This window comes from Dromaius novaehollandiae, chromosome 1 (genome assembly GCF_036370855.1).
Source record: "Dromaius novaehollandiae isolate bDroNov1 chromosome 1, bDroNov1.hap1, whole genome shotgun sequence".
NCBI lineage: Eukaryota > Metazoa > Chordata > Aves > Casuariiformes > Dromaiidae > Dromaius > Dromaius novaehollandiae.
In genome coordinates, this window is record NC_088098.1 from 218047933 (window position 1) to 218075881 (window position 27949).

General features: G+C 65.1%; 2 protein-coding genes across 10 annotated transcripts; one reads left to right on the forward strand and one right to left on the reverse strand.

The window, feature by feature from the left end:
• Positions 1-140: 140 nt before the first annotated feature.
• Positions 141-7398, reverse strand: LRRC51 (leucine rich repeat containing 51). Of its 5 annotated transcripts, none has more exons than XM_064505279.1 (5): positions 2044-7394; positions 1084-1235; positions 798-897; positions 568-716; positions 141-494 (listed from the first exon to the last, which is right to left on the reverse strand). In XM_064505279.1, exons 1-5 carry the CDS (start codon positions 3130-3132, stop codon positions 326-328), a joined length of 1659 nt encoding a protein of 552 aa, XP_064361349.1. In that variant the 5' UTR covers positions 3133-7394; the 3' UTR covers positions 141-325. The 5 variants fall into 5 exon arrangements, with proteins under 5 accessions (XP_064361349.1, XP_064361352.1, XP_064361351.1 ...); XM_064505282.1 differs by having other exon boundaries at positions 798-1006; positions 2044-2283; XM_064505280.1 differs by having other exon boundaries at positions 350-466; positions 2044-7398.
• NUMA1 (nuclear mitotic apparatus protein 1) lies at positions 2390-27925 on the forward strand. 5 transcript variants are annotated; one of them, XM_064505263.1, is made up of 26 exons: positions 2390-2452; positions 10352-10424; positions 10651-10739; positions 11905-12014; positions 12388-12470; positions 12585-12665; positions 13077-13161; positions 13995-14124; positions 14784-14941; positions 15660-15777; positions 16856-16973; positions 17600-17740; positions 18151-18273; positions 18939-22544; positions 23089-23130; positions 23833-23901; positions 24158-24268; positions 24368-24586; positions 24814-24971; positions 25072-25318; positions 25788-26067; positions 26143-26279; positions 26421-26633; positions 27019-27129; positions 27229-27396; positions 27477-27925. In XM_064505263.1, exons 2-26 carry the CDS (start codon positions 10383-10385, stop codon positions 27510-27512), a joined length of 6675 nt encoding a protein of 2224 aa, XP_064361333.1. In that variant the 5' UTR covers positions 2390-2452; positions 10352-10382; the 3' UTR covers positions 27513-27925. The 5 variants fall into 5 exon arrangements, with proteins under 5 accessions (XP_064361333.1, XP_025973840.2, XP_025973843.2 ...); XM_026118055.2 differs by lacking the exon at positions 2390-2452 and adding an exon at positions 7407-7619; XM_026118058.2 differs by lacking the exon at positions 2390-2452 and adding an exon at positions 7407-7619 and having other exon boundaries at positions 11935-12014.
• The last annotated feature ends 24 nt before the right edge of the window (positions 27926-27949 follow it).

The window sequence follows — 27949 nt, forward strand, 5'->3', positions numbered from 1 at the left end:
GCAGTTAGCACTTGAATTTCTCTGATTTTGTAGCTGAATGAAAGCGCCGGGGCTGTCCCTGCCCACCCAGCACCCCGGGGCCCCTCTGCACGTCCCGTTAGCGTCGGGCGACGTAGGAAAAGGCACGGTTTGCAAGGGTGTTTTCTTAACTCGTTGCTGCGATGCAGCTGAGGGGCTTTATTTATCGGGAAGCGGCCATGGTGGGGCCTCCGCGCGCTGGAGGTGAGCCCAGCCGCGGGGGACCGTGAGGCCGAGCTGCCAAGCGCGCTCACCTCAGGCCTCCCCGGCACCCAGGGGGGTGGCCGGGCTCCGTCACGCTCCCTTCCTAGGCTCTGGCAGGGCTGGGGGGCCGGTCGCGGCGGGGGCCCCCCCGGGCTCCAGCCACCGCCTTGGCGTTCATGCTCTTCCAAGCAGCGGCGGTGGCGCGGTCCTGCCGGGTCACGGCGCTGAAGTCGAGCGACGTCAGCTGGGGCAGCGCGGCGAGCACGTAGCTCCTGCGGGGATGGGGGGCACGTCGGGGGGGCCGCCGGGGGGGTGGTGGGGGCCGGGGGGACAAGCGAGCGGTACCTGTAGCCCCGCTGCGCCTCGACGGGGTTGCCGTGCAGGGTGAGGCGGCGCAGCCGCGGCAGGGCCGCCAGCGCCTGCACCTCGGCCAGGCTGCCGATGCGGTTGGCGTGCAGGTCGAGGCGGCGCAGGTGGCCGTAGCGGGCCAGCACCTGCGGGCGCTGCCGTCAGCCGGGGGGGGCCGAGCCCCCCCGGGGAAACCGGGGTGCAGGGCGGGGAGGGGGGGGACTCACCGGGTCGATGTGGGGCAGCTGGTTGAAGGAGAGGTCGAGCCAGCAGAGCCGCTCGGGGGCCTCGAGGAGCTGCTCGAGGGCGGGCGGCAGCCCGGCCAGGCTGCGCAGCCCGTTGTTGTTGAGGCGCAGGGCGGCGGCGAGCAGGCGGCCCCGGGCCGAGCACCCCACTGCCGCCCCGCCGCCCCGCCGCGGCTCCGCCGCCAGCAGCTCTGGGGGCGTGGGGTGAGCGGCGGCGGGGCGCCCCGGCCCCCCACGGCTGCCCCCCGGCCGCCCCCCGCGCGCCCACCTTGGACGGAGCCGGCGCCGCGGAAGGAGAAGTCGAGGGGGGCGGCGAGCAGCAGGCGCCGCTCGGGATCCTGGCGCCATGTCGATGCCATGGGGCCGGGGCGCTCCGGGGGCGGCTGGGGGGCCCGCGGGATCGGCCCCACGTGGGTCCTCCTGCCCCACACATGTCCCCACACGTGTCTTCCTGCCCCACACACAGCCCCACACATGTCCTCCTGCCCCGCGACCCACACGTGTCCTCCTGCCCCACACACGGCCCCACGTGGGTCCTCCTGCCCCACATATGGGCCCACGTGAGTCCTCCTGTCCCCCAAGCCCCACACGTGTCCTCCTGCCCCCCTACATCCCCACCTGAGTCCTCCTGCCCCCAAATGCCCCCACACGTCCTCCTGCCCCGCACACATCCCCACGTGTATCCTCCTGCTCTGCGACCCACGCGTGTCCTCCTGCCCCACACACGGCCCCACGTGGGTCCTCCTGCCCCCCCACACTCCCACATGACTCCTCTCGCCCCCAAACGCCCCCACACGTGTCCTCCTGCCCCACACACATCCCCACGCATGTCCTCGTGCTCCCCCCATGCCCCTACGCCTGTCTTCCTGCCCCCCTACGTGAGTCCTCCTGCCCCCCCCCACAGCCCCACGCGAGTCCTCTGGTCCCCCAAATGCCCCCACGTGTCTCCTCCTGCCCCCACACGCCGCTACGCGGGTCCTCCTGCCCCCACCGCCCTCACGCGTGTCCTCCGGCCCCCTTGCACGTCCCCACGCGAGTCCTCCTGCTCCCCCCATGCCCCCAAGCGAGACCTCCTGCCCCCCCATGCCCCCACGCGAGTCCTCCTGCCCCCCACGCCCCCATACACATCCTCATCCCCACGCAGTCCCCGCCCGTCCCTCCCCCACCGCGTGGGGTCCCTCGCACGCCTCCCTTCCCCCGTGCGCCGCGCCCCACGCGTGTCCCTTACCCCGCTGGGTCTCCTACGGTGCGGGGCACCGCACCTGATCCCCGCTCCCCCCCACAGGCCCCACGGCCCCCCCACCCGTGGCACCGCGCACGGAGCCCCACGCGTGTCCCCCCGCCCCGCTGCCCCACGCGCGCCGCCGTCGCCACGGCAACCAGCGCCCCGCCCCTCCCCGCCCCGCGCGGGGCACGCCGGGACGGCCGCGCCACGCGCGGGCGCTGCCGGGATTGGTAGTCCCGCGCCCTGCGCCGCGCCGCCCGCCCCACGTGACGCGAGGCCGCGCTGACGTATCCCGGCCGGCAGCCAATGGGCTGAGGGCGGGGGGCGGTGCAGCCATTTGAATCGGGAGGGAGGTCGCGTCGGCTGCCTCGCGCCCCGGGGCGGGAGGGCTCCCGCGTCTACAGAGAATACGGTAGGGCGCGGGGGGGGGGGGCAGTGACCCCGGAAGGGGACACAGCGCCCGGGGGGGCGCAGTGACCTTGGGGGGGGCAGTGATGGAGGGGGGGGAAGATGGTGACCTGAGAGGGGACAGTGCGGGGGGGGGGGGAGCAGTGGGGGACAGTGACCGTGGGGTAGAGGGAGCTGTGGGGGGCAGTGACCGGGAGGGGGAAGCTGTGGGGGGGCAGTGACCCCGGGGGAGGGGGCTTTGGGGGCAGTGACTCGGGGGGGGGAATGCCCTGGGCAGGAGGCTGCAGGGGGGCTTGGGGGGGGCTGTGGGGGTCCAGTGACCCTGGAAAGGGGACAGTGTCCCGGGGTGGGACACAACAGCGACCTGGAAGGGGACAGTGAGCTGGGGAGAGGGGTGGGGGGGGCTGGGGACAGTGTCCTGGGGGGGGGGGCAGCTGTGGAGAGCAGGGACCCTGGGGGCAGGGGGGGCAGTGACCCTTGGGGAAAGGCTGTGGGGGGCCGTGACACTGCAGGACACAGAGGTGGCTGGGGGGGACTGCGATACCCCCCCTCCAATTTCCAAAGCCGGACCGCGGGGCGCGGAGCTCCTTGGCGCGCGTCTCTCCTTGGTAGCCGCCTCGCGTTGTGCAAGCTGCTGCGCCTGCCGTCTAGTTGCTGTCCTCCATCTCCCCCCCCCCCAGCCATGACGGGGGGAGCCGTGGGCTTCGGAGCAGGGGAGCTGGTTGCGCAGGGCGTCCAGGACGTCCGCGTCCCTCCCCAGCGCAGCCTTCGAGTCGCTGCGATCTGCTCGCGTTGGGTCCCCGCGTCTTCGCCCTCTCTTCTCGCCGCCTCTCTGCCGCCCGCTGAGGCACAGCGATGCGCTAGGCCCGTGAGCGCCTCGCGCTTCTCCGTTGCAGCGGGGATTGCTAGGCAGGAGATCCTGGTCCTGCCGGGGCTCTTCCAGGAAGCCTCCAGTCTGTTGTGTGTCAGTCCAGAGAGATCCAAACCCTCGCTGCTTCGGGGATGCAGCTTGGTGGAGTGAGGAGCAGGATTACGGTGTGGGCGCTTGCAGCAGTGGGGGAGGACCAGGCTCCGTGGTCATCCTTGCCTTCCCCATCGCGTATCAGCCCTGGCGTGGAGACCTCCAAGACCGCGTTGGAGAAAGCCCTGAGCAACCGTTTCTCCGAGCCGCCCCTGCTTTGAGCGGGGGGTTGGACGAGGGACCTCCCGAGTTCCCGCCCAGCCTGCGTTACGCCATGGTTTGATGTCCGTAGCCCTGCAGGCGTGTGCAGGAAACCTGGGGCTTCTTGCGAAAGAGGGATGTCCACACAGCTCTTAGGTGCTTAACTCAGCCGCAGTCTTCCAGGGCTTCCGCGCGGCGTGGCCTGAGATCATGGGGTGTGTTGACTTCTCGGTAGGCTGCAAATAGGAAACTCCCTCCTCCTCCTCCTGGCAGTGGTGGCAGTTCACAGGCAAGCAGATGTCTGCCGCTTTTCTGGTTCTTTAGCTTTTTTTAGGTTCTTTGCTATCCACGCCAAAGCAGCACACTTAATGTAGGAGATTCCTTGGAGGAGTTGCTGTGGCTGTGGTGGTGTCACCACTTTGGTGGCTGTGGCCGTTGAACCGGTTCTGCTGTCCCCCTTGCGCCTGCCCGAGGACTTCGGCAGCTGCAGAGCCAACCGGACTGGGGAGCTGGTTGAGCCGAAGGCCTTTTTCGCTAGGTCAGTTGGAAAAACAACTAGCCCCGTTCCTGGGTCGGGTTTGAGCAGTAACGTGAGCCCTTGGTGGCAGCGCGGGCGGGAGTCTGCCTTCAGCGGAGGACCAAGGCTTTGGGTCTGCAGCCAGCGTTCAGAGAGCTGCTGGCCGAGAGCTCCTGGGAGCTGGGTTTTCCCTTCCACGGGGTGACCCATGCGCCACCGCGGCCTTATCTGTCCCCTTTTGTTTTTATCGGGCTCTGAGCGAGATTTGGCACTGCCCTCCTCATTGTAATGTCTCAGCGTGGGTGTGCCATCGAGCCCTCCATCGGAGGGCGAATAAAACTCGGAAAAGTAGCTTTATTTGTTAGTCCGAGGATTAAATCCGAGACGGAGTGAAAACCCTACCTTGCACTGTCCACCCTGCTCCCAAGAGGATGCCGTCTTCATCCCTTCCTCTGCCTCTGCTTGCAGCACAGCTCGGGAGTCCTGGCTGCTGGGGCCTCGGTTTAGTTAGGGGGGGAAGCAACACCCTCGGCAGCTTTAACGAGAAGCATAAACGACCCGGGGAATCGCGAGGGGATGCGGTTGGGGGGCTGGGGGCCTGCGTCCCTGCTGGGCTCTGCTGTCGTGGCCAAAAAAGCAGGCTGGGGAATGGGACGGGCTGGGACGAGCCGTGGGAAGGAGCGATGGTGCAGCCACGGGAAACCACCATGTCCGTCTGTCCGTGGCGGCGCAGCCGAGAGGCCTGGGCTTAGCTTGGCCAGTCTGCAAACGCCGGCATGTGGAAGAGATTCCCGGCAGTAATTGACTCTAATTAAAAGCGTAACGACAAAACGGAGTGTGTTTGCCTGGGGGAGAAGCTCTTGGGCAATAAGGAGCATTTTTTTACCGGGCATAGGGCTCGCAGGGAGATCAGGGCAAGACCGGCCTCATCATGCAGCCTCACCTGCAAGGTGCAGGGATGGGGCTTGTCAAAGCCCCCGGCTCCGGGGGGAAACGAAGCCAGCCTCAAATGGCCTGGTCTGCCGGGACCCGTGGGACTCGTCGCTGCTCCCCGGGTGTCCACCTGCACGTGAGCTGTGGCTCGTGGCCCCGAGCCTTTCTGCGGGGCTGTGGTCCGCTGAGTGCGAGCGCTGAAGGGTTTTTGCCAAGAGAAGTCGTGGAATTACGTAAGTCTCGTCCTCGCCAGCATGTGGGAAACGGCGGTTTCTGAGGAAACCATACTCCAGATCCGGGGAAAAAGCCTCACTGCCTGTGTCAGCTCTGCTCCGAGCTGCGACCCTGCTGGAGCTGGGGCCTGGATCCTCGGCTGCGGCGGGGGACCGAGACCGCTTCGACGTGACCTTCGGGTAGATTTGGTTTGTGGCCACAACTGCAACCTTCCAAATATTCATCGCGTCTTCAAAACCAGCCCAGGCCCCGCGGAGGGTTTGCCACGTGCCTTCCTGCTCTGAACGTGGGACGTGGTGGTGTGCAAACCTGTCTGAAGCGAGTGGATTAAGTCCTGCGTGCTACAGGACTCGTCCCGCACAGCGGAGAAGCCCTGGTCGAGCGTGTGCAGGAGCGAACAGCTGCTATGGCAAAGGGAGGACGTGAAAGTGGGGACGTAAATCCAGCCGCGTGCGTGGCCCAGCGCCTCCGGGGCGGTGGGGAGCTCTCCTGGGGCTCTGCTGTCAAAGCTCGCCGCCTCCTTCCAGCTTTGCAGGCGTCCGCGAAGGAGGCCGATATCTCCGGACAGGCCGGTCCGCGTCCCCGAGCCGTGAATGCCCGCGGTCACCGTCACATGCCCTGCATCATCGGGGCCTGGGTTTCACTCCCCGGTGCCGAATTTCCACAGACCAGTTCGGCTGTGAGATGGGAAACAGCCCTGCAGAGCGCTGCAGGAAAATCCCTGCCTCCGATTGAGGTTCAAGCTGACCTTTCCTCGGACTCTGCGGAAAAGGGGGGCTGGAAGGCTTAAGAAAGGCGGCTGCTGCAGCTCTAGTGCAGAGCTGGGATGGGGCAGCGTACAGAAGAAATCAGGTTGTGATGTGACACTTTGGCTCTCAAAGTCATCTTGCTTTCTCAAATCCTTTAGCACTGAGACCAGGGTTAACGTCTCCTGGCTTTGCTCCCCGTGGATGCTTAGGAGCGCAGTGCCCATTTCGTGGCTCTCATGCGGTTTTGCTCTTGGCAGGTCTCTTTCCGGGGTGTCAGTGACTCTCGATCAGGTTTGGCAAACGGATTTAAGGGCGTTCCCAGGTGGGAAATGATGCTGCAAGGCTGGGTCAGCGCGAGCTTGGCCCGAAGCCTGGCGGAACGGACCCTCTTTGCCGAGTCCCGCTGGCCCGTGGCTCTGGCCTTGGCGCTCCTCGGAGGACGGCAGGGCTGGACCCTGCTCGGAGGCGGCCTGCTCCCTCGCTCACCCCAGAGAGGGGTTTAGTCCTGCGGAGCTCTGCGTCCCACTTGGCGAGCGAGGTTTAAAGCACACGAGGAGCGAGCAGTGGCCTCTGGAGCTGGCCACGGGCCCGGCTGCCTTGCGAGCGTGTAACCTGCGGTTACCGGGTGCAAGGAGACGCGTCGAGCACCGTCCGTGTCCGGACGACTTTGCTGGCTCTGCTGGAAGCTCGATGGTTGCGTTGTCAGAAATACCCCTGCCTGGCGCTGGGTGACTCCTCCGGTCCCCTCCGGCCGCTGCCGTCCCCGCGGTCCGGGTGCACGGTGCTATGCAGCGTGGCACAAATGCGGATCTACTGCTCTTCCGCAACGAGGCTCGATGTGGCAAAACCGGCTGTGCCTTTATCGGGTAATATCCCTGACTTACCAAATCAGGAGCCAGCGGTACCGGCGCGAAGAGAAACGGCTTTTGCGAGCATTAGTTGATGTGCTTGGGCAAAGCCCTCTGGTTTGGTAAGGGATGTGTTGCCCGGCGTGAACAGCGGTACTAAACGCCCAAGGTGCCAGCGGAAGGTTTTTCGTGCTTTACCTACCCAGAGAAATTAAGCCGCGATCTCCTGTGGAGCGGCTGGAAGCATCTCCTGCTGCAAGGGCAGGAGAGGCCGCGGTGGAGCTGGGGCGCGCGGATCCCTGCCGTGCAACGTGCTCGGTTCACGAGACTTTGCAAAATGCCCTTTGCCAGCAGCTTTCTGCAGAGAAACGGGGGATTTCGAGCCCCGCGAGCGCTGAGCTTTGCGGCAGGATAAAGTCGCTTTGTGCAGGTGTGTGTTTTGCAGCCTGAGCCGTCAGGGCTCGGGGCTGGGGACGTCGCGGCGCTGCCGCGGCGCCTTTCCGGGCCGGGCGCCTTTAACGCGAGCCGCTCGGCGCCGTGACGTGCGGTGGCCGGGCGCCAGGAAGGGGAACCATCTCCTGCCAGCCTGCCCAGAAACCCCGCAACTTTTCCCTCCGTGCGCGCTCGCCCGCTCGCTCGCTGCCTCCCCGCGTCCCCCCCGGGGGGGGGGCTGGATGCTCATGGCGGATTAACCCCCCGCCCCGGCGCGGGCCCCGCTGTCGGATCGGGTAAGGCCTGAACAAAGACTTTCTCCACCTTCCCTGTTTGTTTTCGACATGCTGGGGAAGAATAGGAGGAGGAGGAGGGAGGCAGGGGGGGACCACGGCGCGCTCGGCTCCCGCGCTCGGGAGGGGGCGAAGGGCCGAGCGCCGCTCGCCAACATCCGGGGGCTCGGGCGTCCCGCGGGGCGGCCGCTGCCCTTTTATTATATAATAATAACCATGTTGTTGTTTTTATTTCCTCCCCCCTCTTCTTCCTGCCGGAGCCCGTCGCTGGCGCGGTGCAAAGGCGCGCGCTTGCGTAACGCCGCGTCTCCGCCGCGCGCCCCGGCTCGGCCTCGTCCCCCCCCTCTCCCGGCCGCTTCCCGGGAAGTTTTTCCTCCCTCCGTCCCGAGGGAGGTGGCTGCCGAGCGCCGGCCCGTCCTCGCGAGCCCCGTCGTTGTTGCAGCAGGTAATTTCTCCCTCCCTCTGGCTCTCGCTGAGACTTTTTCCCCTGTGCGAGGAAGTGCAGACGGAGGGGAAAACCCTGTCTCCCGCGGCCAGCGCCCCTGCAAAGCCGGGTGCATCCGTGCCCAGCGCCCGGTGTTGGGGTCCGGCGATGCACCCGGCGGGCGTTCGTCGCCCTTCCCCTCCCGTGCGCGGTGCTGCGCTGGAGGCATCGCGTAGGTGGGCTGCTTTTAGCCAAATTCCCAGAGTTTCCTCCCGGGATGGATGGAGCCGTGGGCGCCGGGCCGGCCGGGACCCCTCCGGGAGGCTCCGCAGACGGCTGCGGGGAGCGATGGGCTCCCAGCCCGCCAGCGCAGGATTATCCCGGGGATTTCCCTGCGGATTTGCTCCCGGGCCGGCCTCCTGAGCCGCGGCAGCGAGGAGGGCGCCCGGACGAGCGTCGGCGTCGGGATGGAGCTGCCCGGAGCAGGCAGGGCTGGACGCGGGGCGGCTGCGGAGCCGCCCTAGGGAGCGGGTACGCGTGGGGCACGGAGCGGCGGTGCATCCCCGGCACGTGCCGGCTGCAGCCGGGGTCTCCCAGCACCGCTGCTTTCGGATCCGGTTGCAAGCGGCCGCCTCTCCGGTAGGGTTATCCGGGTGGGATGGGATGGGATGGCCGGGAGCCTGGCAGCGCTCCTGGGGCGAAGGCCAGGCCGGAGAGCCCCGGCCACCCCGTCCCCGCGGCCGCCCCGCAAGGAGTTAAGGGCCGGGCGGGAGGAATGCCTCATGGCGAGGCTTGAAACGTGAGAAGGCAGCGGGGCCGCCTCTGCCTGCCGGGTCCAGCAGCCAGATCCCGCGGGAGTGAGCAATGCCGCGGCTCTTCCCTTCTTCGGGAGAGCAGCGGAGGGAGGCAGGGGAACCCCAGAGCCTTCACGGGCACGTTATCTGGGGCCCGCGCTCTGCCTTGCCCCGGCGAGCAGAGACCACGTGCAGCATCAAGTTTTGCATCAGGCCTGCAAAAGCGCTGCCGTACGAGGTGCCTCTTGTCCTCCCCGAGGAGTTTCCCACGTGCTCGTTTTGCATCCTTTAAAAAAATAGATATTTTTTTCCCGTGGCATCGAGAGGAGAGGACCGCTGGGCCAGCTGGCGAGCGGAGGCCAGGACCCGGCAGCCCGGCGCCTCCGCGGTCCGCCGGCACCCTCGGCTTTGGGCCGTCGCTCCCAAGGAGCATCCCTCCGTGTGCCGGGCTCAGCTCCGCGCCGCCGGCTGCTTTCCCAGCTCGGGCCGCGCGGCGCCTGCCGAAAGCCACTGCTCGCTTTTGCTAGATGGAGTCGGAGGTTGCCGGGGACCCGGGGCGTCGATAGCATCGCGCCCGCCGCGCTATCACTGCAAAAGCGGTGTCGGCTGCTCGGGGCGACAAGCCGCGGGCGCAGGGAGCCTGGAGCGCAGAGATAGCCAGCTTGCAGCCCCGACCCGTGGAAGAGCGAGCTGCAGCTCAGCGGTGCGGGGGAAAAGAGCAAAAAAAGTTGCTGCTGGCCGAATTCCCCATCAGGGCAAGAGGCCTGGCAGCGAGGGGGACGGGCAGGACCCGTCAGGGGAGCAAAGATGCACTTCAGACAGCCACCGCTGCCAGTTTATTATTATTATTTTTATTTTTTCCTCCTCTGAACTGACTTTGAGGTTGTTCCCTCCGCGTGCACTGGGAGCCGTGGCCGGCCGCCCCGAGGAGCCGCGGCCATCCCAACGTGCCCGAGGGTACGGCTGAGATTTAAACCCGGGGCCCCGGCTGCGCTGGGGCACCGTCGCTCTTAGGCGTTTAATTGGTATCCAGGCTGCGTGTTCGCTCGGGAATTTAGGTCATCTGACTACAATCACCTCCCTGTGCTGCCGGTCGGACGTGGGCTGCTCTGCGATTCGCCCTGAACCGCTGCCGCGCTGCGACGTGGGGCTGCAAGCGTCGCGGCTGCTCTGCCCCGGGGACGGTCGCGCTCGCAGCCCGGGCGGCCGCTCTGCCTCGAGCACTGCCCCGGGGCTCCTCGTCCAGCAGCAGCAGTGCTCAGACCTTGGAGAGCCGGGAGCCCTGGGCTGTTTTTCCAATTCTCTGTGGTTTTCTTTGCTGCTTTTCTTGGCGGTGAACTAGGATGCCGTCTGCTCACCTCGGTAAAACGCGGCCCGTCGGTGGACGCTGCGCTGGGGCGTGCGGGGCTGGCTGTTCCCCCTCCGACGGACGCGGATGCCCGCTCGCACACGCGGGCTGTGCGTTAAGGTAGTCGCTAGTTTGCTCTTTAATTCCTCTTTTTTCTTGGCGTTTCCAGGTTGGGACGGTGATCCGACAGCCTCGCGAAGATGCCTCTTCACGCCCCGAGAGCCGCGGCTCTGCTTGCTTGGGTAAAGCACCCTGCTCTCCGTGCAGCTCGCTCTCGGGTGGGACCTCGGCCCGGGTGGGCACGTGGCTGCGCCGCTTTGGGCCCCATAGCGGGGGGCTTTCTCGGGCAATGCTGGTGCCCCATGGCAGGGAGGGCGTTGCGGGAGACGACTTGCAGCTCCCGCCGAGGAACCAGGGCTGTGGCTGGCTGCTGCTCCCCGGTTTCCAACTTTCCCATCCCGCTTCCAGGTGAACAGCACAGAAGTCTGTGCAGATCCCCTCGACGATCTGTCGCAGCTCCAGGACTGCAGCGTCTTTGTCAAGATCATCAACAAAATGTGAGTGCGAGGAGCCGAGGGCTCCCTCCGAGCTGCTGGGCTGGACACGAGCCGTGAGCGAGCGGCCTCCCCGAGCCGCAGCCGGAGCGCGGGCCGGGAGCCTGGTCCCGATCCCGCAGGGTGGGAGGGAGGGCTGAGGATGTTCCCCCCGCCCCGGGAGATGCCGTGCTGGGGACTTGTCTCCCCTGTGCAAGACCCCCGCAAAGGAAACGGCCCGGCGAGTTTTCCTTAGCTGCAACCGCAGGACCTCGAGGAAGCTTTGGGCTTGTAAAGCAGCTTAGAGAGCGACAGCTCTCCCTCCCTGCGAACGGTCCTGTTTGCTTCCCTGGCCGCTTCCCGGCGTGAGATGGGCAGGATTAACCCTCCTGGCTGCAGGGACCCGTTTGCTCCAGCCTGGGACCCGCGGCGGGGGTGGCCACGCTTTGGGGCAGGGATCGGAGGAATGCCTCTCCCGGGAGTCACGCTCGCCGCTCGCTCGCGAGGGTGATGAAAGCCTGTAAACCACAGCGGGGATTGGAGCGGGGAGCGCGCCTGCGCGGTCGCGGCTGCCGGTGATTAATGAGCCCGTGGGGCCGCTCCGGGAGGAGCAGGCAGGGCGCGAGGCTGCCAGCCGCCGCTGAAGCTCATTGCGAATCCTTCCTGCAGAGGCTTCGTGGATGCCTGCCTGCTATAATTATCTGCGCTGTGTAACGAGAGCCTGCGCTGAGCGGGGAGCTGACGGCGCTGGGCGGGGAGGAAGGAGCCGCCTGCACCGGGGATATATTTAGTCAGCTCTGATTAATCTCCTCGGTCCGCGTTTGAGCTCAGCCCAGCAGGGATCGCGGGCTGCCTGGGCTTAACGCATGGGGGTGGCGGTGGGAGAGGGGCTGCCCTGAAGGTGAGCTGCCTTTTGGCACGAGGAGCCGGGCTGGGAAATCCCAAAGCATTAAGGCACCGCGTGAGACGAGGAGACTCCCCGTGCGAGCGTCCCTGCCCCGCGTCCCTGCCTTCAGGGGGCTGGAATAACCAAAGGGACCAAAAGTGACGTTGGTCAAGCGCAGGCACAGGGTTTCGGGCGCGCGGTCTCCCTCTGAGCTGGCTGACCAGCGCCTCGTTGCGTGGGAACCAGCCTGCCCCTTGCAAAGCTCGGCTTCGGCAAAGCCCCGTTTGCTTAATCTCTGCCCAGAGCGTTGACGCAACCTGTGCACTCTCCTAGCCACAGGACGGAGGAGGGGGAGTCGGTTCTGGAGCGGCCGCTGCCGGAGAGGATCGCCTTCGTCCGCGGCTTCCTGCAGAGTAAGTGGCTCTGCCAGCAGCTCATTCTCGTGCCCGCGGGCTCGTCCCTGTCCCCGCCGGCGCTGGGGACCCCGGCTCCGTACCCAGTTTCATTTGGCAAAAGCGGTGCTGCCCTGAGCCCATGTCGGGGGAGGAAAGCCCCCGAAGGGGGATGGATGCTCGCCCCACGGGCTTGGTGCGGCGCAGAGCAGTCGGTGCTGCTGACCTGCGTTTTGGGGCAGGTTTCTTAACCTGGTACCTGACCCCAAGGTGGTTAAATCCAGACGGAAAATCCTTATTAGAGCAGGACCCCTTGGAGGGGAGACACCGTGTTGCATCTCCCGGCGTGGAGGTGTCATCCCCACGCGACCGGCCCTCCCGCTTCTCGTTGCAGAGCACTGCAAGCACAAGTTGGCCATGGAGACCCTGGTGTCGGCGCAGAAGCTCCTGGATGCGGAGGAGCTGGAGTTGGCCAAGGTACGGATGGGGCAGCCCGGTCCCTGGCTGCACGTCCCGGGACGGGGCACGGGGGTGCTCCGGGGCAGAGGGATGTGGCTGGCGATGCCTGGCTGATGTGCTGCCTCCCCTCAGGTGGCCGTGCTGCTGCTGTATCACACCTCCATGAGCAGCAAAAGCCCGAGGGACTGGAACGAGTTCGACTACAAGATCCAGGTAATCGCTCCAGCTGCGTGTGGCCTTCTCCTGTGAGCTTGTCACGTGCGGTGCCCTGGGCTCCGCTCCAGCCTCCCTGCCGGGCAGAGGAAGGGGAGGAGAGAAGGTGCCTTCATGTCTAAGGCTCTGCATTTTGGCTCTTGCCCTGAGACCTTCCCTTATGCTCTGGCTTCCCGTGAAATAAGAGGGAGCTGTGGGGCTCTTGAGTGGGTCTGGGCAGTGCCGGGCCCGTGACTGCAGCATGCGTGCCTGGTGGTGTGGGCACAGGTGGGACGGGAGCTGCTGCCGCTGGTTTCTGCGTGCTGGGAGCCCAAACCTCCGCGGTTTGCTGACTGGCAGTGCTGCTCCGCTGCCCGACAGCTCATGCAGCTGCTGCGGCGCGGCTGCTAACCCACGGCTCGTCTGACGCAGGTTGAGCTGGCGACGATCCTCAAATTCGTGTTGGACAACGAAGAGAGCCTGAACGAGAACCTGGAGACGTTCCTGCAGAGGAAAGGTGAGCGCCGCGCGGGGCTGCAGGTGCCACATCTCTGCGGCCGCCTTGCAGGCTGACCCGAAATAACGTGTGCTGTGGGCACCAGCCCCGAGTAGTTGGCCATGCCCTCTGCGGGGAGAGCAGCTGAAAGGTTAATGTAGTTATTCGTGTTTGTTTTAGGAGCGTCCAAGGCCTGGCTAAGACAAAAACAGTCAATAATATTGCGGACAGCAGCAGTATGAGATACTGCAAGTGCTGAGCACTGCTGGCCTCTTCCTTCGCCGTTCCCATGCTGCTAGTGTCTAATCAGCATGCGTGACCTTTTTCTAGAGCATAAAAAGTATTGGTTTGCGGGTATTTTTTCCCCTGTTTGTGCTGCTGTAGCTACCAAAGCAGCAATACCATCCAACTTCCATAACCCCAAACTGTTGTCTGCTGCGCTGAACGCTACAGAGTTTGACCCATGTAGGCTTTAATCTGTCATCTCTGAGAATGGGCTGTCCTGTACATGCATAGTCCTTCCCACTTGGAATAATCCCAGGTTCTGTAACACGTGCTGTTGAAATGTGCTTCCTCGAGGCCTGAGCCAGGCTGGGTGCCCACAGCGCGGTCGTGGGAGGGGGTGTTTGTTCTGCAAGCGCTGGGGCAGGACAGACGTGTCCTTAGTGCGTAGATGGAGCTGATACGACCATGCAGTGAGGCAGTTTTGTGGCTTTCTCGGTTGGGCTGGTCTGTCCCTGCTGGCGTTTGTGGTTCCTGCGCACCGTGGGACTTCAAACTGGGGGCTTCGGGCTTCGAAACCCTCCTTCAGGTATTGAAATGAAGGTCACGCTGTTCTTGCTTGTGCCTTCTAGTGCCGCTGTCCTCGCCCAGCGCATCCAGCACGAGCTCCGAGGAGCACTCCCCGGTGTTCCCCCACCCGCACAAGCGGGAGGTGCGCTTCCTGGAGCTGCAGAAGATCGCCTCCTCCTCCGGCGTCAACAAGTACGTCCTCGGCCTCTTGGGCGGCTGGCTGGGGAGGCTGGGGGACGGGGGAGCGTCTAGGAGCCGAAGGTGCGGTTGGGGTGCACGCTTACTCAGCAGAGAAGCTCCTCCTGGCACGGTGCTGCGCTCTTGCACGGTGCTGCTCTCTTGCAAAGCTCCTCGCTGGTGACACAGGGATGTAGGGCTGCGAGATGAGGTCGGGCCATTAGCTCCTTTTAGCCCAGCTCTGTCCTCTGCAACTAGCAAGCCAGGACCCTCTTTCCAGAGCAGTTGTGGTCCTGGACTCCCTTTCCCATCTCAGGTTGGGTTTGGGGGGACCAGGCTTGTGTCACTACTGCAGATTTGGCAGCAAGTGTTAAATTTAAGCCTGTAGTTTGCTGACTGCTCTAGAATGGGCCACGGTGCTTTGTGGCTCTGGCTGTAGTATAAAGGGGGGATGGAGACGTTGTCCGGGAGCTGGAGGCGTTTGTGTACGTACATGCTAGACACTTGGACTGCTGTTAGCGAAAGCGAGATTCGGGAAGTGGCCTTACTGCTCGGGTGTCGAGGCATCCAAACGATTGCTGTGAACCTGCCCCCGAGGTGGGGTGTGCGGTGGGTCAGCCTGTGCCCCGAGCTTGGTTGCTGATAACGGAGTTATACGGCGCGCCGCTTCGCAGCATCCTCCCCGGCGCGCCCTCCTCGCCCGTGGGGGACGTCATGCAGACGCCTCAGTTCCAGCTGAGACGGCTGAAGAAGCAGCTGGCTGTCGAGAGGGAGAACCGGGACGAGCTGGAGATGGAGCTGGCAGAGAACCGCAAGCTCGTCACGGAGAAGGGTGAGGAGCTAATGGGACGTGCTGGGGCTCAGGGAGGCATCTCCAGGGCTGTTCAGCTGCTGGGAAGCTTTGTGCTGGTGGGGTTTCTGCTGCCGTTACGACCCTGCTAGAGCCATACTTGTGCACGGTAGGTCCTGCGGACCCTCCATGAGAGCAGCTTGCAGCTCTGCAGCTTTTCCACTTTCCAGAGCAGACAGGGATTTGCTGCGCCTCGCTCCTTGGTGGCAGCTGGACCAAGGGACGATTACCAGCTTGTCTGGAACAGTGTGTGATGCAGAGGCCTTGCTGGTGGGAGCCAAGACAGCTCTGACAGTCGTAACAGCTCTGAGCAGGCAAATCTTGGAGACGGCTGTTAATTGCCCTGCCAAACTGGTTGGAACAGTCTGGCAGACGTAGGAGTCTCGCCATCCACATCTGAAATGCTCCCCACACTGGGGATTTCCCTAGAGACCTACAGACCGCAGGTTCCTTCCTTCCCTTCCCCCTTGTTTCCCCTTATATATCCTGGGCAAAAAAAGTGACTGTAGCAAAGCCTGTGGCGAGCAGCAGCGCCAGCAGCCTGGCTCTTCCCTTGTGTCCTGCCTCAGATGGTTCCTGTGGGATGGCTCCTCGCCAGCCGGGAGACGGACAGGCATCGTCCACCTTGGGGATGATGCCCCTTGGGGGTTTAAGTGCCATAAATGGGTGGTAACAGACTCTTTCTCGCCGTCCTCCCCAGAGGCTCAGATCACCGTGATGCAGCAGCGCATTGACCGCCTGGCCCTGCTCAACGAGCGGCAAGCCGCCGACCAGCGGGAGCCCAAGGAGGTGGAGGAGCTGAGGGAGAGGAACGAGAGGTGATCCTCGGGGACTCTGCGCCCCGGCTAGGCTGGCCCTGCCTCTGGCGCGTCCCTGGGCTCGCTGTTGCGCGTCGCTGGGGAAAGGACGGACCAAGGGGCGAGGGGAGACCTTTTCCGCCGTTCTGTGCAGCGGCACCTCTGAGAGGAAACCGCTTTTGCGGTCCTGTGCCCAGCCTGCAAGCTGTACCTTGCCATCCGAAGGATTATGGCCTGTAACCATTTTTTTTTAGCTGTCTTCTGAGAACAGTGGGCAGGGAGCCAGTCTCCAAGCATGCAAGTGTTGTTCTGACAACCCACTCCTTATCCAGGGGCCTTAAACCCCTGCCTGCAAACAGCTGTTTCTATTATGAGAAGAGGATGTGCTGCCCTGCCTAGGTCTCGCTCACCTCCAAAAGAGGCTGTGCTCTGAGATGAGCGCTCTGTTGCTGAAAGCTTTCGGGGTAGTATTGGAGGCTTTTTCCTAAAGATCTGCATTGTGGAAGCATGGCTGTCGCACAAGTCTTTAGCAGCAGCTACCAAGCCCTAAATGAGCCTGGAAGCTGCTGCTGGCCTAAATCAGTGCAGCCACAGAGCATGGAGCTTGTCTCCCCCCGTGCAGGCTGCCAGCCCTCTCGGCTCAAATCCGGGCCTCGGCTGTACCACGCACTTAAACTCCGTCACCCGACGGGCTGCGTCCCAGTCTTTGCCCCTTCCCGTTTACAGTGGTGTTTACCTGGGAAGGATGCCGGACTTTGGCCTGGGAGGCGTGCTGGTTCGTTGTGGGTGCGTGCGTGTGGCTGCTTTTGCTGTTTGTTCGCTTGCAGAGCGCTGGCTGGAACGGTGCAGCTGCCGCCGCCTTCCCTTCGGAGCAGTCAGGCCCGTGCAGAGCACAAACTCTGCTTGTCCCCAGTCCTGCTCTGCCTAGTGATGTAACAGCACCTGGTTTAGAGCTGAGTTTATGGTGCTTTCTCACCAATGCACAGGGATACCTTAGTTTCCCCATCAATAGCCAGCAACACCAGCCCCGGTGACGTCCCCCCCGTCTCGCCCGTGCACCCCCTGCTAAGCAGAGGCGTAACGGTCTCCTCTCCCGCAGCCTGATGATGCGTCTGCACGAGGCCCTGAAGCAGTGTCAGGATCTGAGGTCCGAAAAAGGCCAGATGGACCGAAAAATCAACCAGCTGTCGGAGGAGAACGGGGACCTGTCGTTCAAGGTACGGATGCAGCTCGCTCTGGGCCTCCTGCCACTTGCGACGTGCCGCTGACGCAGCAGCGCCCTGGCCTCGGGGGAGCCGCTCCCCGCGGAGGCCCTTTGGCCTCGGGTCAACATCAACCTCCAAAGTCGAGGCCGAGCAGAGTCTCGGCAGCGTGTCGTCTGCTTCCCTTGGGTCGCCGGGTGCAGGCTGTGCTTTGCTTTTGGCCTCCCTGGTTGGTAAACAAGGGCTGGGGCTGCGCCTGACCTCTCGCGTCGCTCCCTGGCAGCGCAGTGTTTTGTGGCAAGACTGAGGGAGAAGATCCGATGGCGGTGCTGGACCTCGGGTCGCGTACAGCTCTGCCGCTGGGTCTTGTGCGATCGTCACCCACTGACTGAGTCTGCTTTGGGCCTCAGGTCCTGCTCTGACCGTGGCGGGTGGGAAATAGGGACCGGATCGAGTTGTCCGTGTTCAGCGTTTCACGTGCGGCGTGGCCGAGGAAGCCGCGTAAGCGCCTCGAATTTGGGGACTCGCCAGATGCTGCTGCGCACGGCGCTGGTGCGAGGGGAGCCGGGCTGAGCCGAGCCCTGGGCAGCGTGTGCGTGCTCTAACCCGGCTGTTTTGGGGCGGGGGTTTTCCCTCCGCAGCTGCGGGAGATCGCCAGCCACTTGGTGCAGCTGCAGGAAGCCCTGAACGAGCTCTCCGAGGAGCACAACGCCGCCCTGACGCAGTCGCAAGAAAAGCAGACGCAGCTGGAGAGCGAGCTGCGCACCGCCCTGCAAGAGAAGGTGCGGGCTCGCGGGGCGGCGCGGCCGAGCAGCCCCGGGCAGAGCCCCAATCTCCTGCCCAAGACGCGTGCCGGCGCGTTAGGCAGCTCGCCGGAGCTGGCGCGCGTCCCGCCGGCCGTGAGCAGGCAGGAGCCTCCCTGCCTGTCCGTGCAGGCACCTGGGACGGGTGGCACGAAGCTCCGCTGCCTTCGGTAGCAGCTGCTTCCCGAGGGGAATCTTTTCTCCGAGAACCGGGAAGGGTTTCCTGCAGGGAGGCAGCCTGCGAGCGTTGCAGCGATGAGAGAAGCTCCGAGCTTGAGACAGAGCTGTCGGAAAGCTTGACTGGCGTAGAGCAGAACTCAATGATTGTGCTCGGCTTTTGCTCGATTTCCCTTTCCCTCTACCCTGCTCACTCACGTCTTTGTCCCCAGAAATGCCTGGAAGAGAAGATTGAGATTCTCCAGGGGAAGATTTCTCTGCTGGAGGACCAGCTGGCGAAGCTGAGGGACTGCAACACGCAGGAGAAAGGAGAGGTCATGGGGGATGTCCTCAAGGTACAGTTAGATCTCGAGAGAGCTTGTGCCCCAGCAATGGGAGCAAGCACTTTTCTGTTCAAAATTTTATATATATAAAAATCCTCTAGCCAGGGAGAGCAAAGCACAGCAAATTCTGCCCGCGTCTGGGTGCTGAGAGGGTCACAGCTGCCCCTGTCCAAAGCAGCCTGGCCCCATCTGCCCGCGATGCGGAAGGTTGTCCGGGAACAGCGTGCACCCGGGAGAACCCGCATCCGTTGGGCGCGTGCGCTTTCCATCTCCAGCGCTCTGGCTGCTCTCCGGCGTGATCCGCTGTTGCGTGGCCTTGGGTTGGGTATCGCAGGGCTGAGCCGACTGCAGAATCCCTTTTACGCCGTATTTCGGGGTAGAGCTCCCTGTGCAGCTACGAGCTGTCGCAGCCTCCTGTGGCAGGGGGAGCAGGGCATGGAGCTGCTCCTGCGCAGTGAGGAAAGGTGCTGGATCCCAGCAGGCAGAAATGGCACGAGCCGAAAGTCGAGGCCGGATTTGCTGGGAAACGTGAGCTGGGCTCAGGGAGGGGAGGAAGGTGCCTGGCAGCTCCCGCTGGGATAAAGTGTGTGGGGGTCTCACGACAGCGTTGGGTGCAGCTTGAGTGACGCTTTGGGGGGGTTGTTTTGTTTTTTCCCCCTTCCTCTCCTCTCCGCCAGCTTGAAGAGCTAAAGCAGGAGGTGTCCAGCCTCACCGCTAAAGTGATCGAGCTCCAAGCCACCATCCTGCGGCTCGAGGAAGAAAAGAGCCTGCGAGAGGCGAACCTGCAGTCCGAGCGGAGCCGCTTCGAGGAGGAGAAGCTCCAGCTCAGCGGCCTCATCGCCAGCCTCCAGAGCTCCGTCTCCGAGATCCACCTGGCCAGGGAGAAGCTGGAGCAGGACTCGCGGGCGCAGGAGGCGCGCCTGACGGCCCAGGTGAACACGCTCACGGCGGAGATCGGCAAGCTCAACGGCTTCCTGCTCCAGAAGGAGCGAGAGCTGGTGACGCTGCAGCGGCAGGTGGAGGAGGAGCGGGCCCAGAAGGGCCGGCTCGCCGAGGACCTCCGCAACCAGGAGCAGGCGTCGCGGGACACCGTCGAGGGGCTGAGCCTCCGGCTGGACCAGCTCAGCAGCACCCTGGAGCGCAGCGAGGAGCAGCGGGTGCAGGTCACGCGGGAGATGGAGGCGGCGCGCGAGGGGGAGGCCCGGCAGCTGGCTGCCCTCCGAGCCGAGCAGGAGAAGGCTGCGCAGGAAAGGGACGCGGCTCTGCAGCAGCTCCAGCGTTTCCAGCAGGCGAACGAAGCGGAGCTGGGCGCCCTGAGCAGCCAGCTGCAGACCCTGGAGAAGGCCAGAGATGCCAGCCAAGCCGCGTCCGTGCAGATGCAGAAAGAGAAGGCGGAACTGAACCAGAAGGTTCAAGAGTTGGAAGCCAGGATCCTCGAGCTCGCTGCCCAGTGCCAGCAGAGCACGGCCCAAGCGGGAATGGCCGAGACGCTAAAAACCCAGCTCCGAGACCTCGAGAATAAGCTGAAAGAAAGTCAGCAGAAACTGGCAGATAAGGAGAAGTTGGCCAAGGAGAACTCCCGCCTGCAGGAGCGGCTGCTGTTCCTGGAGGAGTCTGTGCGAAACACGGAGGGGATTCTGGAGGACGAGAAGAGGAGGGCGTCCGAGAGCCTCGAGGGGAATCTCGCCAGGATTTCCGAGCTGGAGTCGGAGAAACAGCAGCTCACGCAGCACCGAGACCAGGCTCTCCAGGAGAAAGGTGAGGAGCAGGCGAAGAGGCAGGCCCTTGAGATGCAGCTGCAGCAACTGGGAGAGGAGTATAGAGAGAAGACCAAGGTGCTGCAGAGTCAGCTGGCAGAAGCTGCTAAAGGAGAGGAAGGAGAGCGTGGGAAACTGGAGGAGCAGCTGAGGGTCCTGAGCAGGGATCACGCCCAGACCTGCCAGCGGCTGCAGGCCGAACAGGAGAAAGTGGCTGGGCTGGAGGCACAGGTGAAACGCCTGGCCGCCGAGCATCAGGAAAGGCTGGCTGCGCTCCAGGCAGACCTGTCCAGCGCCCAGGCACAGGCAAAGGAGAAAGAAGGCAAGGAGCAAAAGCTGAGGGCAGAAGTCTCCTCTCTGCAGGAGAAGATCGCAGCCTCTGACCAAGCTGCAGCCGAGTGCAGAGCTCAGCTGGAGGCGGATGTGCGGAAAGCAACCGAGATGCTCCAGGGAGTCTCCAAGGAGTTGTCCGATGAGAAGCTCAAGTCTAAGGAGCTCGAAGCTACGGTGAAACGCCTTGGAGAGCAGGAGAGTGAGAGGCTGACGAGCGTGGAAGCCGACCTCTCTCGCACCACCTCCGTCGTGAGGGAGAGGGAGCTGGAAGTGGAGAGGCTCTCTGGTGAGGTGACGCTGCTGAGCGCCAGGCTGGAAGAAACGCTGCAGAAACACAAGGAGGAACTTTCCCATCGGGACGAGGAAGCGAAGTGCCTGCGGAAGGAGGTGGAGCAAGCCAAGGCGGACTGCGCCGCGGAGAAAGCCCGCAAGGTAGAGCTGGAGGTGCAGCTGCAAAACTCCATCAACGAGCAGAGGGTCGAGCGGTCTGTGCACCAGGAGGAGCTGGCCCGGTCCCTGGAGCTCATCGAGGAGAAGGAGGGGGAGCTGGATGAGCTCCGCCTGAAGAACGTCTCGCGGGGCGAAGAGCTGAGAGACCTGCAGAAGACTGTCAGCAAGCTGAAAGGAGAACTCGCCTCGGTAGAGGCGGTGAAGGAGCGGGCGTCAAAGATGGATAACGAGCTGCAAGGCTTCCTGGAGGCTGCCAGGACCCGGGAGGTGGAGATGGACAGTATCAAGGCTGTCTACTCAAAGGAGATGTCCCTCAAAAGCTTGGAGGAGAAGATCCGTCACAGAGAGCAGGAATCCAGCTCAAGCCAAGACCTTTACCAGGAGAAGCTGAAAGAGACTCAGATGCTTAATTTGCAAGTGGAGAAGCTGGAGCAGAAATGCAGGGAACAGCAAGACGCTATTGCTGTCCTAGAGAAAGCAGCAGCCGGAGCCAAGGCTACTGAGCCCCAGCAAGCAGAGCTGGAGGCCCTGAGGAGGGAAGCGGCTCAGCAGAAGGAGAAGGCGTCGGAGCTGCAAAAACTGCTAGAGGCCTCAAGATCAGCACAAGCTCTGCAAGATGGCACCATAGAGACCATGAGGAAAGAGCTGCAGGACAAGGGTAAAGAGCTGATTCAGAGTAAAAATGCCATTGCTGCAGCAGAGAAGGAGCTGGCATCCCTCCGCTCTTCAGCTCAGGAAAAGGGCAGGTCGGAGGAGAGCTGGAAAGAACAAGTGGCCCAGTGCATCCAGGAGATGGAGAGGAAGAACAGCCTCATCGGCAGCCTGGAGCACGAAGTGTCCATCCTTCACCGGCAGGTCACAGAGAAGGAGGGGGAGAGCAAGGAGCTGAAGCGCCTGATTGTCGCCGAGTCGGAGAAGAGCAAGAAGCTGGAGGAGAGGCTGCGGATGCTGCAGACGGAAATGGCCACGGCGGCCTCGCGGGCGGCCGAGAGATGCTCCCTCATGAAGGTGGAGGTGCAGCGCTGCCAGGAGGAGATGGAGAAGCAGCGGTTGACCATCGAGGCCCTGAAGAGGGAGCGCCACTGCCAGAGCGAACGTGAGGAAGAGCTCCGTCAGGAGGTGAAGGTCTGCCAGGACAAATACTTCCAGAAGGAGCAGCTCCTCTCCTCGCTGCAGCAGGAGCTCAGCAATGCCCAAGCCCTCGCCGGGGAGCTGCTGCCGCTGAAGCACCTGTACCAGCAGCTGCAGGCGGAGCGAGCCTCCCTGGAGAGCAAGCACCGCGACGACCTGGAGCAGCGGGCGAAAGCCCTCGGCACCCTGCAAGCAGAGCTCTCCAGAGCCAAGCTGGAGGTGGCGGAGCTGCCCGCCCTGAGGGAGAAGGCCTTGGAGCAGGACCGGGCGATGCAGAGGCTGCAGAAGGAGAACGCCGACTACGCGGAGCGGCTCTCCGGGCTCCAGCAGGCCAACGCCAGGCTCTCCGACGAGAACCGCGGGCTCAGCGAGTCCTCCAGCCACGGGCAGCAGCGCTTCGACGCCGAGCTCAGCCACGCGCGGGAGAAGCACGCTCGGGAGCTGGAGCGTCTCAGGCTGGAGTCGGAGAAGCTCGTGGCGGGCAGCAGGCAGGAGGCCGACGAAGCCGCGAAGAAGCTGGAGGCGATGAGCAACAAGTACGAGCACACCAAGGTCAAGGTGCTGGAGGAGAGGCAGAAGTTCCAGGAGGAGAGGCAGAAGCTGGTGACTCAGGTAGGGACCCGTCCGTCTCCCTGCTCGGCCGCCTCACGCGGGTGGGGGGAGCGGGGAGAGGCCCCCGGGAAGGGGCATCTTCTGCCCTTTTTAAGTCTCTTTTGCTGGCCGTGAGGCTGCTCTGGGCAGGTCGGTCTGTGCCGGAGCGCTGCAGAGCCCGCTGTTGGCTTGAAGGAGTAGTCTGTAGCTGAGAAAGCACGTAAGCTCCTGCAGAGCCTCGCCGGGCGCTTGCTGACCGGTGCGGAAATCCCACCTGGGGATGATCCCGGCGCCCAGGTTCACAAAGGCACAGAGAAGATCCGCGTGTCGCTGGGGCTCGGATCTCCTATATGTACCTGTGTGAATCCCGATGTGCCTGCTGGGCCTGGGCAGGCGGGGTGGCAGCTGGGGGACGGACCTGGGACAGACGTCCCTCCTGGTCTCCGCAGCGCAGACGCGGAGGAGCTGGGTGCTCCCGCCGCGCGGCCGCAGCAAGGCTGGTCCCTCTTCTCGGCACGCGTGCGGTGTGTTCACTTCTGCCTTTTGTGCTCGCCCCGTGTTGCAGGTGGAGCAGCTGCAGGTATCGCAGAAAGAACAAGCCAAGCAGGTAACGCGTGCGAAGTGCTGGCTGCTCAAACGGTGACGGTGCGTGGCCCTGGCTGCTGCCGCTTCCCACCAGCGCTGCCGTCTCCTCCTGGGAACCGTTTGCAGCGGGGATCCTGCTGCGGGGCGTTCCCGGAGGCCGTGCCGCGGACGCGGCTCCGCTCCGCGGCGTGGGGCTTTGGGGCTCGCCCCGCGGGGAGCAGGACCCGGGGCCCGCAAATCCCTAGCTCAAACCCGCCGCCTCCCACACGCCGAGCCTCTCCTGGGGGCTGGCGTGCCTTGTGCCGGGGGGCAGCGAGCCGCAGCACGCCCCTTCGAGTGCATGGCTTGCGATCCGGCCCGGGGAAGCCCACCCGGGAGTTGGACCTCCTGTTTTTGTCCCAAGAGCGAACAGTTGGCAGTGGAGACACCGCTTGCGCCAAGGCTGCGGGGAGGACCGTGGGGGCACTCGAATTCTTGCACTGTCTCCTCTAATCCTCACGGCTAAAGGCATTTTGGTTTTGCTTCTAGCGCGTAGCTGCCTTCGTGCCTGCGTAGAGCAAACCTCTTCCCTGCAAACACTAACTTCAGGCTGTTGCGAGCTGATCCGCCGGCCGATGCCGCGGGGCTGCATGTGCTCCTGGGGGGCTTGCGGAGCTGCGAGGGTGCTGGGGGCTTGCTGAGAAGCGGTCCCGCGGGCCGGTGTGACTGACCCCTGCTCTTCCAGGTGGAGGAGCTCAATAAGAAGCTGACCCAGCACGAGAAGGCCACCCGAGCCCAGCAGCAGAGAGTTAAGGTAAATTGGGGGGCAAAAATGCACGTGCCCAGCGGGGCCGAGCCCTTGGCCAGGCGTTGGTGGCTGCCCGGGCTCCCTAAGGGCTGCGGCTGTCCTGGTCCAGGTGACACGGTGGGTGCGGAGGGGTCCCTGATCGGGCCTCCCTGGGGCAGCACGGCATGGGGGACCCAGCCCCCCGTCCCCCCGCGGGAGCCGGGGGCTCGGCCGAGCCCGGGAGGGCGCCTCTGAGCCGGGCTCGGCCCTCCCTGCCGTGCAGGTGCTGGAAGGGGAGCTGCAGACGGAGGCCACGCGCCGGCAGGAGAAGGTGGCCGAGCTCCAGGAGCAGCTGGCCCAGAAGGAGCAGGCGGCCGAGCACTACAAAGCGCAGGTACTGCTGGCCGGCGCGTCCCCCGGGGACGCATCCCCCAAGATGCTCTGCCGGGGAAGCCTGACGGGCTGCGGGTTTTCCGTCCTCCGCCCTTCCCAGATGGAGAAGGCAAAAACCTACTATGACGCCAAGAAGCAGCAGAACCAGGACCTGGCGGAGAAGCTGAAGGCCATGGAGCAGCTGCAGAAGGAGAACACGGAGCTCAAGGCGGAGTCGGAGAAGCTGGCCAAGGAGCTGCAGCAGAGCGTCCTGCAGGCCAAGGAGTCGGAGCTGAGCTGCAGGAACCTCACCAGCCAGGTCCGCAGCCTGGAGGCTCAGGTACGCGCGCCGTGGCCGGCTTCGCCTTCTCCCTCCGGGCTTTGCAGCCGCCTTGCTTGGAGGGCGAATGTGCTCAGCGAGCAGAGCAAGGCTGCTGCAAACGCCCTGCTTGGCTCTAGGTGCCAAGTAGCCAGGGATTTTCTGTTTTCGAATGGGTGTTCAGGCTGGCCCCGGCCCTCTCCCGCTCCCGGCAGCCTGTCCCTCACTGCGTCCCTCTCCCCGGGCAGGTGGAGTTTGCTGACCGCCAGCTGCGGGAGCTGGGCAAGTTCCAGGTGGCGACGGACACGCTGAAGAGCCGGGAGACCTTCCGGCAGAACCCCGCCGACCTCAGCGCCGACAGCCTGGAGCTGAGCATCGACGAAGCGCAGCCGCTCAACTCCACCAGGTACCGCGCGCCGTGGCTCGGTGGATCCGCAAAACCAGCCGCCTCCTCGGCCCTTTTCGTCCCCTGCGGCCCCGGTAACTCCCTCGCCGCGTGTCTGCAGGAAGCCCAGCCGCTCGCGGTCGGAAGCCTCGGCCGTGCCCGGCGGCGCGGAGTCGCCGGCGTCTCGGCGGCTGCCTCGGAAGGTAGAGTCCCTGGAGAGCCTCTACTTCACGCCCATCCCCAGCCGCGCGCCGGCCAAGCTGGAGAGCAGCGCCAGCTCCCTGGGCGACCTCTCGCTGGACTCGGGCTGCCGGACGCGCTCGGCGCGGCGCCGCACCACGCAGATCATCAACATCACCATGACGAAAGTGAGCGGGGCCTGGGGCGAGGGGGATCCCCGTGCGGTTCGCTGCGTCCTGCAGCCCCGGAGGCTCCCCGGGCCCAGGCAGGGAGCTGGGGAAAGGCAGCGGTGCTCCCCTGCCCCGTTGCTCCCAGGGCTGGCTCGGGCTGCAGCCAGCACCCGCGCGGGCTGGAGGAAAGGCAGCCCGAGCTGCTCTGGGGGGTTGCACGGAGGGTTGAGCTCGTGCCCCGGAGCTGCTCCCAATTTCTTTGTGCCAAGCCATGTCCTAAGGAGCCCTGGAGCCTCTGCCCTCCAGATGTGATGCCCGTGGGGAGAGGGTTGAGTTGGCAGCAGGAGGGGACAAATGTGGTAGCGGGTGGCCTAGAAGGGGGTGTGGTTCACGGCAGCGTGCCGCGTCCGTGCCAGCCCCAGCTGCTGCTGAGGGCGTCTCCGGGGCTGGCCGTGGGTTTTGACCTCTGTGTTTTCCCCCCTCTCAGAAACAGGCCAAGGCAGAGGAACCGGACAGCGCCGACGCGTCCTTCTGCAGCATCCCCTCGGCTCTGCCCCCGAAAGCTGCCCCCGGCAAGGGCCGGCTCCGCTCGGCCGCCTCCGCCCGCTCCCTCGCCAGCTTCCCCTCTCAGGAATCCCTCGTCAAGCTGGAAACCTCCTCCCCGCAGGAGACCCCGGGCAACTCGGCGCTCATGAGCCTCCCCGGCTACCGGCCGACCACCCGCAGCTCGCTGCGGCGCTCGCTGGCCGGCAGCAGCTCCAGCCTCGGTGAGGGGGGACCCGGGGGCTCGCGAGGCGCCTCCTCGCCCCGGCCCCGCTCAGCCCCGACCGCTTCGCTTCCAGGCCGGAGCAGCATCTACCTGGGCACGTGCCAGGACGAGCCGGAGCAGCTGGACGACTGGAACCGCATCGCCGAGCTGCAGCAGCGCAACCGCGTGTGTCCGCCCCACCTGAAGACCTGCTACCCGCTGGAGAGCAGGGTAGGAGCGGGGCCGGGCGAGCCCCTTCCAGCCGCCCCCCGCACCGGGGGCCCTGGCGCGGGGGGGAGACGCATGTCTGGGGGGCAACCGCGGGGCATGTCGTACCACCCCGCCGGCAACGCCCCTGCGTCGCTTCCGCAGCCCTCCAACTCCCTGGGCACCATCACGGACGAGGAGATGAAGACGGGCGACCCGAAGGAGACGCTGCGGCGGGCCAGCATGCAGCCCTCGCAGATCGCCGAGGCCGCCGCAGCCCGGCGCAGCACCCTGAGCACCGCCTGGGCCGGCATCACCACCCGGCAGCAGCGGAAGCGCCTCTCCGACGAGTCCCACCAGGGCCCCGACACCCCCGAGGTGAGCTGAGCCGAGCAGAGCCTATCCCCGCCGGTCCCTGGTCCCCTGGAAGCTGCAAACCTTCTCCCGAGCTGCTGCAAAAGGCTCCCGGGAGCATCGGCTGCCACCGGGGACCTGGGAATGGCTGCATCCCGGCCTGCTCCGGCAGGGCAGACCCTTCGGATCGGTCCCTCCCCAAGGCCAAGCCGGTGCGACATCCCGAGCCGTGAAAGCCCGAGTCCCTCTGGCTTCGCGGCACGAGTCCCCGGGCCGGGCTGCCTCCTCCCCGGCCCTGCCCCATCGCCGCAGCCCCTTGTTCCCCTCCTTGCCGCCACCTCGCAGGCGGGGTGGGCGCCTGGGGCTGTTCCCCGCGTGGGGGTCCCAGCTTGCCCCCTCTCTCTTGCAGTCCAAGAAGTCCATCAGCTGTTTCCCGCGTCCCCAGACACCCCGGGAGCGCGGCGAGCGGCGCAGCTCCCAGGTCAGCCGGCGTGGCGAGCAGCAGGCCGTCAGCAAGCAGGTGAGCGGCTCCCGCGGGGCGTCCGGGGGTGCTGGGTCCCCCGAGGGGTGCTGAGCCCCCCCGCCCGGCTCTTCCCGGCCCCCCCGTCTTCCTCCGCAGGCCGAGAGGCGCCAGTCGATGGCGTTCAGCATCCTCAACACGCCGAAGAAGCTGGGCAACAGCCTCCTGCGCCGGGCGGCCAGCAGGAAAACCACTCCCAAGAACTCGCCCCGCGGCAGCACCCGCCGCTCGCCCCGCATCGCCACCGCCAAGTCCCCCAAGGGCAAGGTAGGTGCTGCGGGGCCGTGGGGCAGGCGGACGGTCCCCCGGGGTTCACCGTCCCCGACCCCCTGCTCTGTCTCTTCCAGGCCACTCGCCGGTCGCTCAAGGACACGAAATTCTGAGGTTTCCCCAGCCTGGGCTGCACCGTGCTGCGGTGGGGGGAGAGCAGCCCCCGCCCCCTCCCCGGTGCCCCCTCGCCTCTCCCTGCTGCCCCAGCGCTGCGGCACGGCCCCGGGGCCCAGGGAGGGACGTGGGGGTCTTCCAGCTCTCCGCCACCAGCCCTGCCACCCCCCCACTGCCCCCCTCACGCTAATGTCACCATGCTGCCGGGCCAGGGGCTGCCCCCCCCCCCCCCAACCAGCGTGGGAGCCCCGGGGCGGGCAGGGCTGGAGGGAAGGGGGCAGCGGCACTTGCCCCTGCGGCCAGCGTGGCCCTGGGAGGGGACCTGGCTCCTCCCCGCCGCTGCCACCCTCCTCCGGGGTGGATCCGGCATTTTTAGTGTTTCTACTTGTAAATAAATTGTATTTTTCTCGTGCTCTCTGGGTCCTGGGTTTCTCCT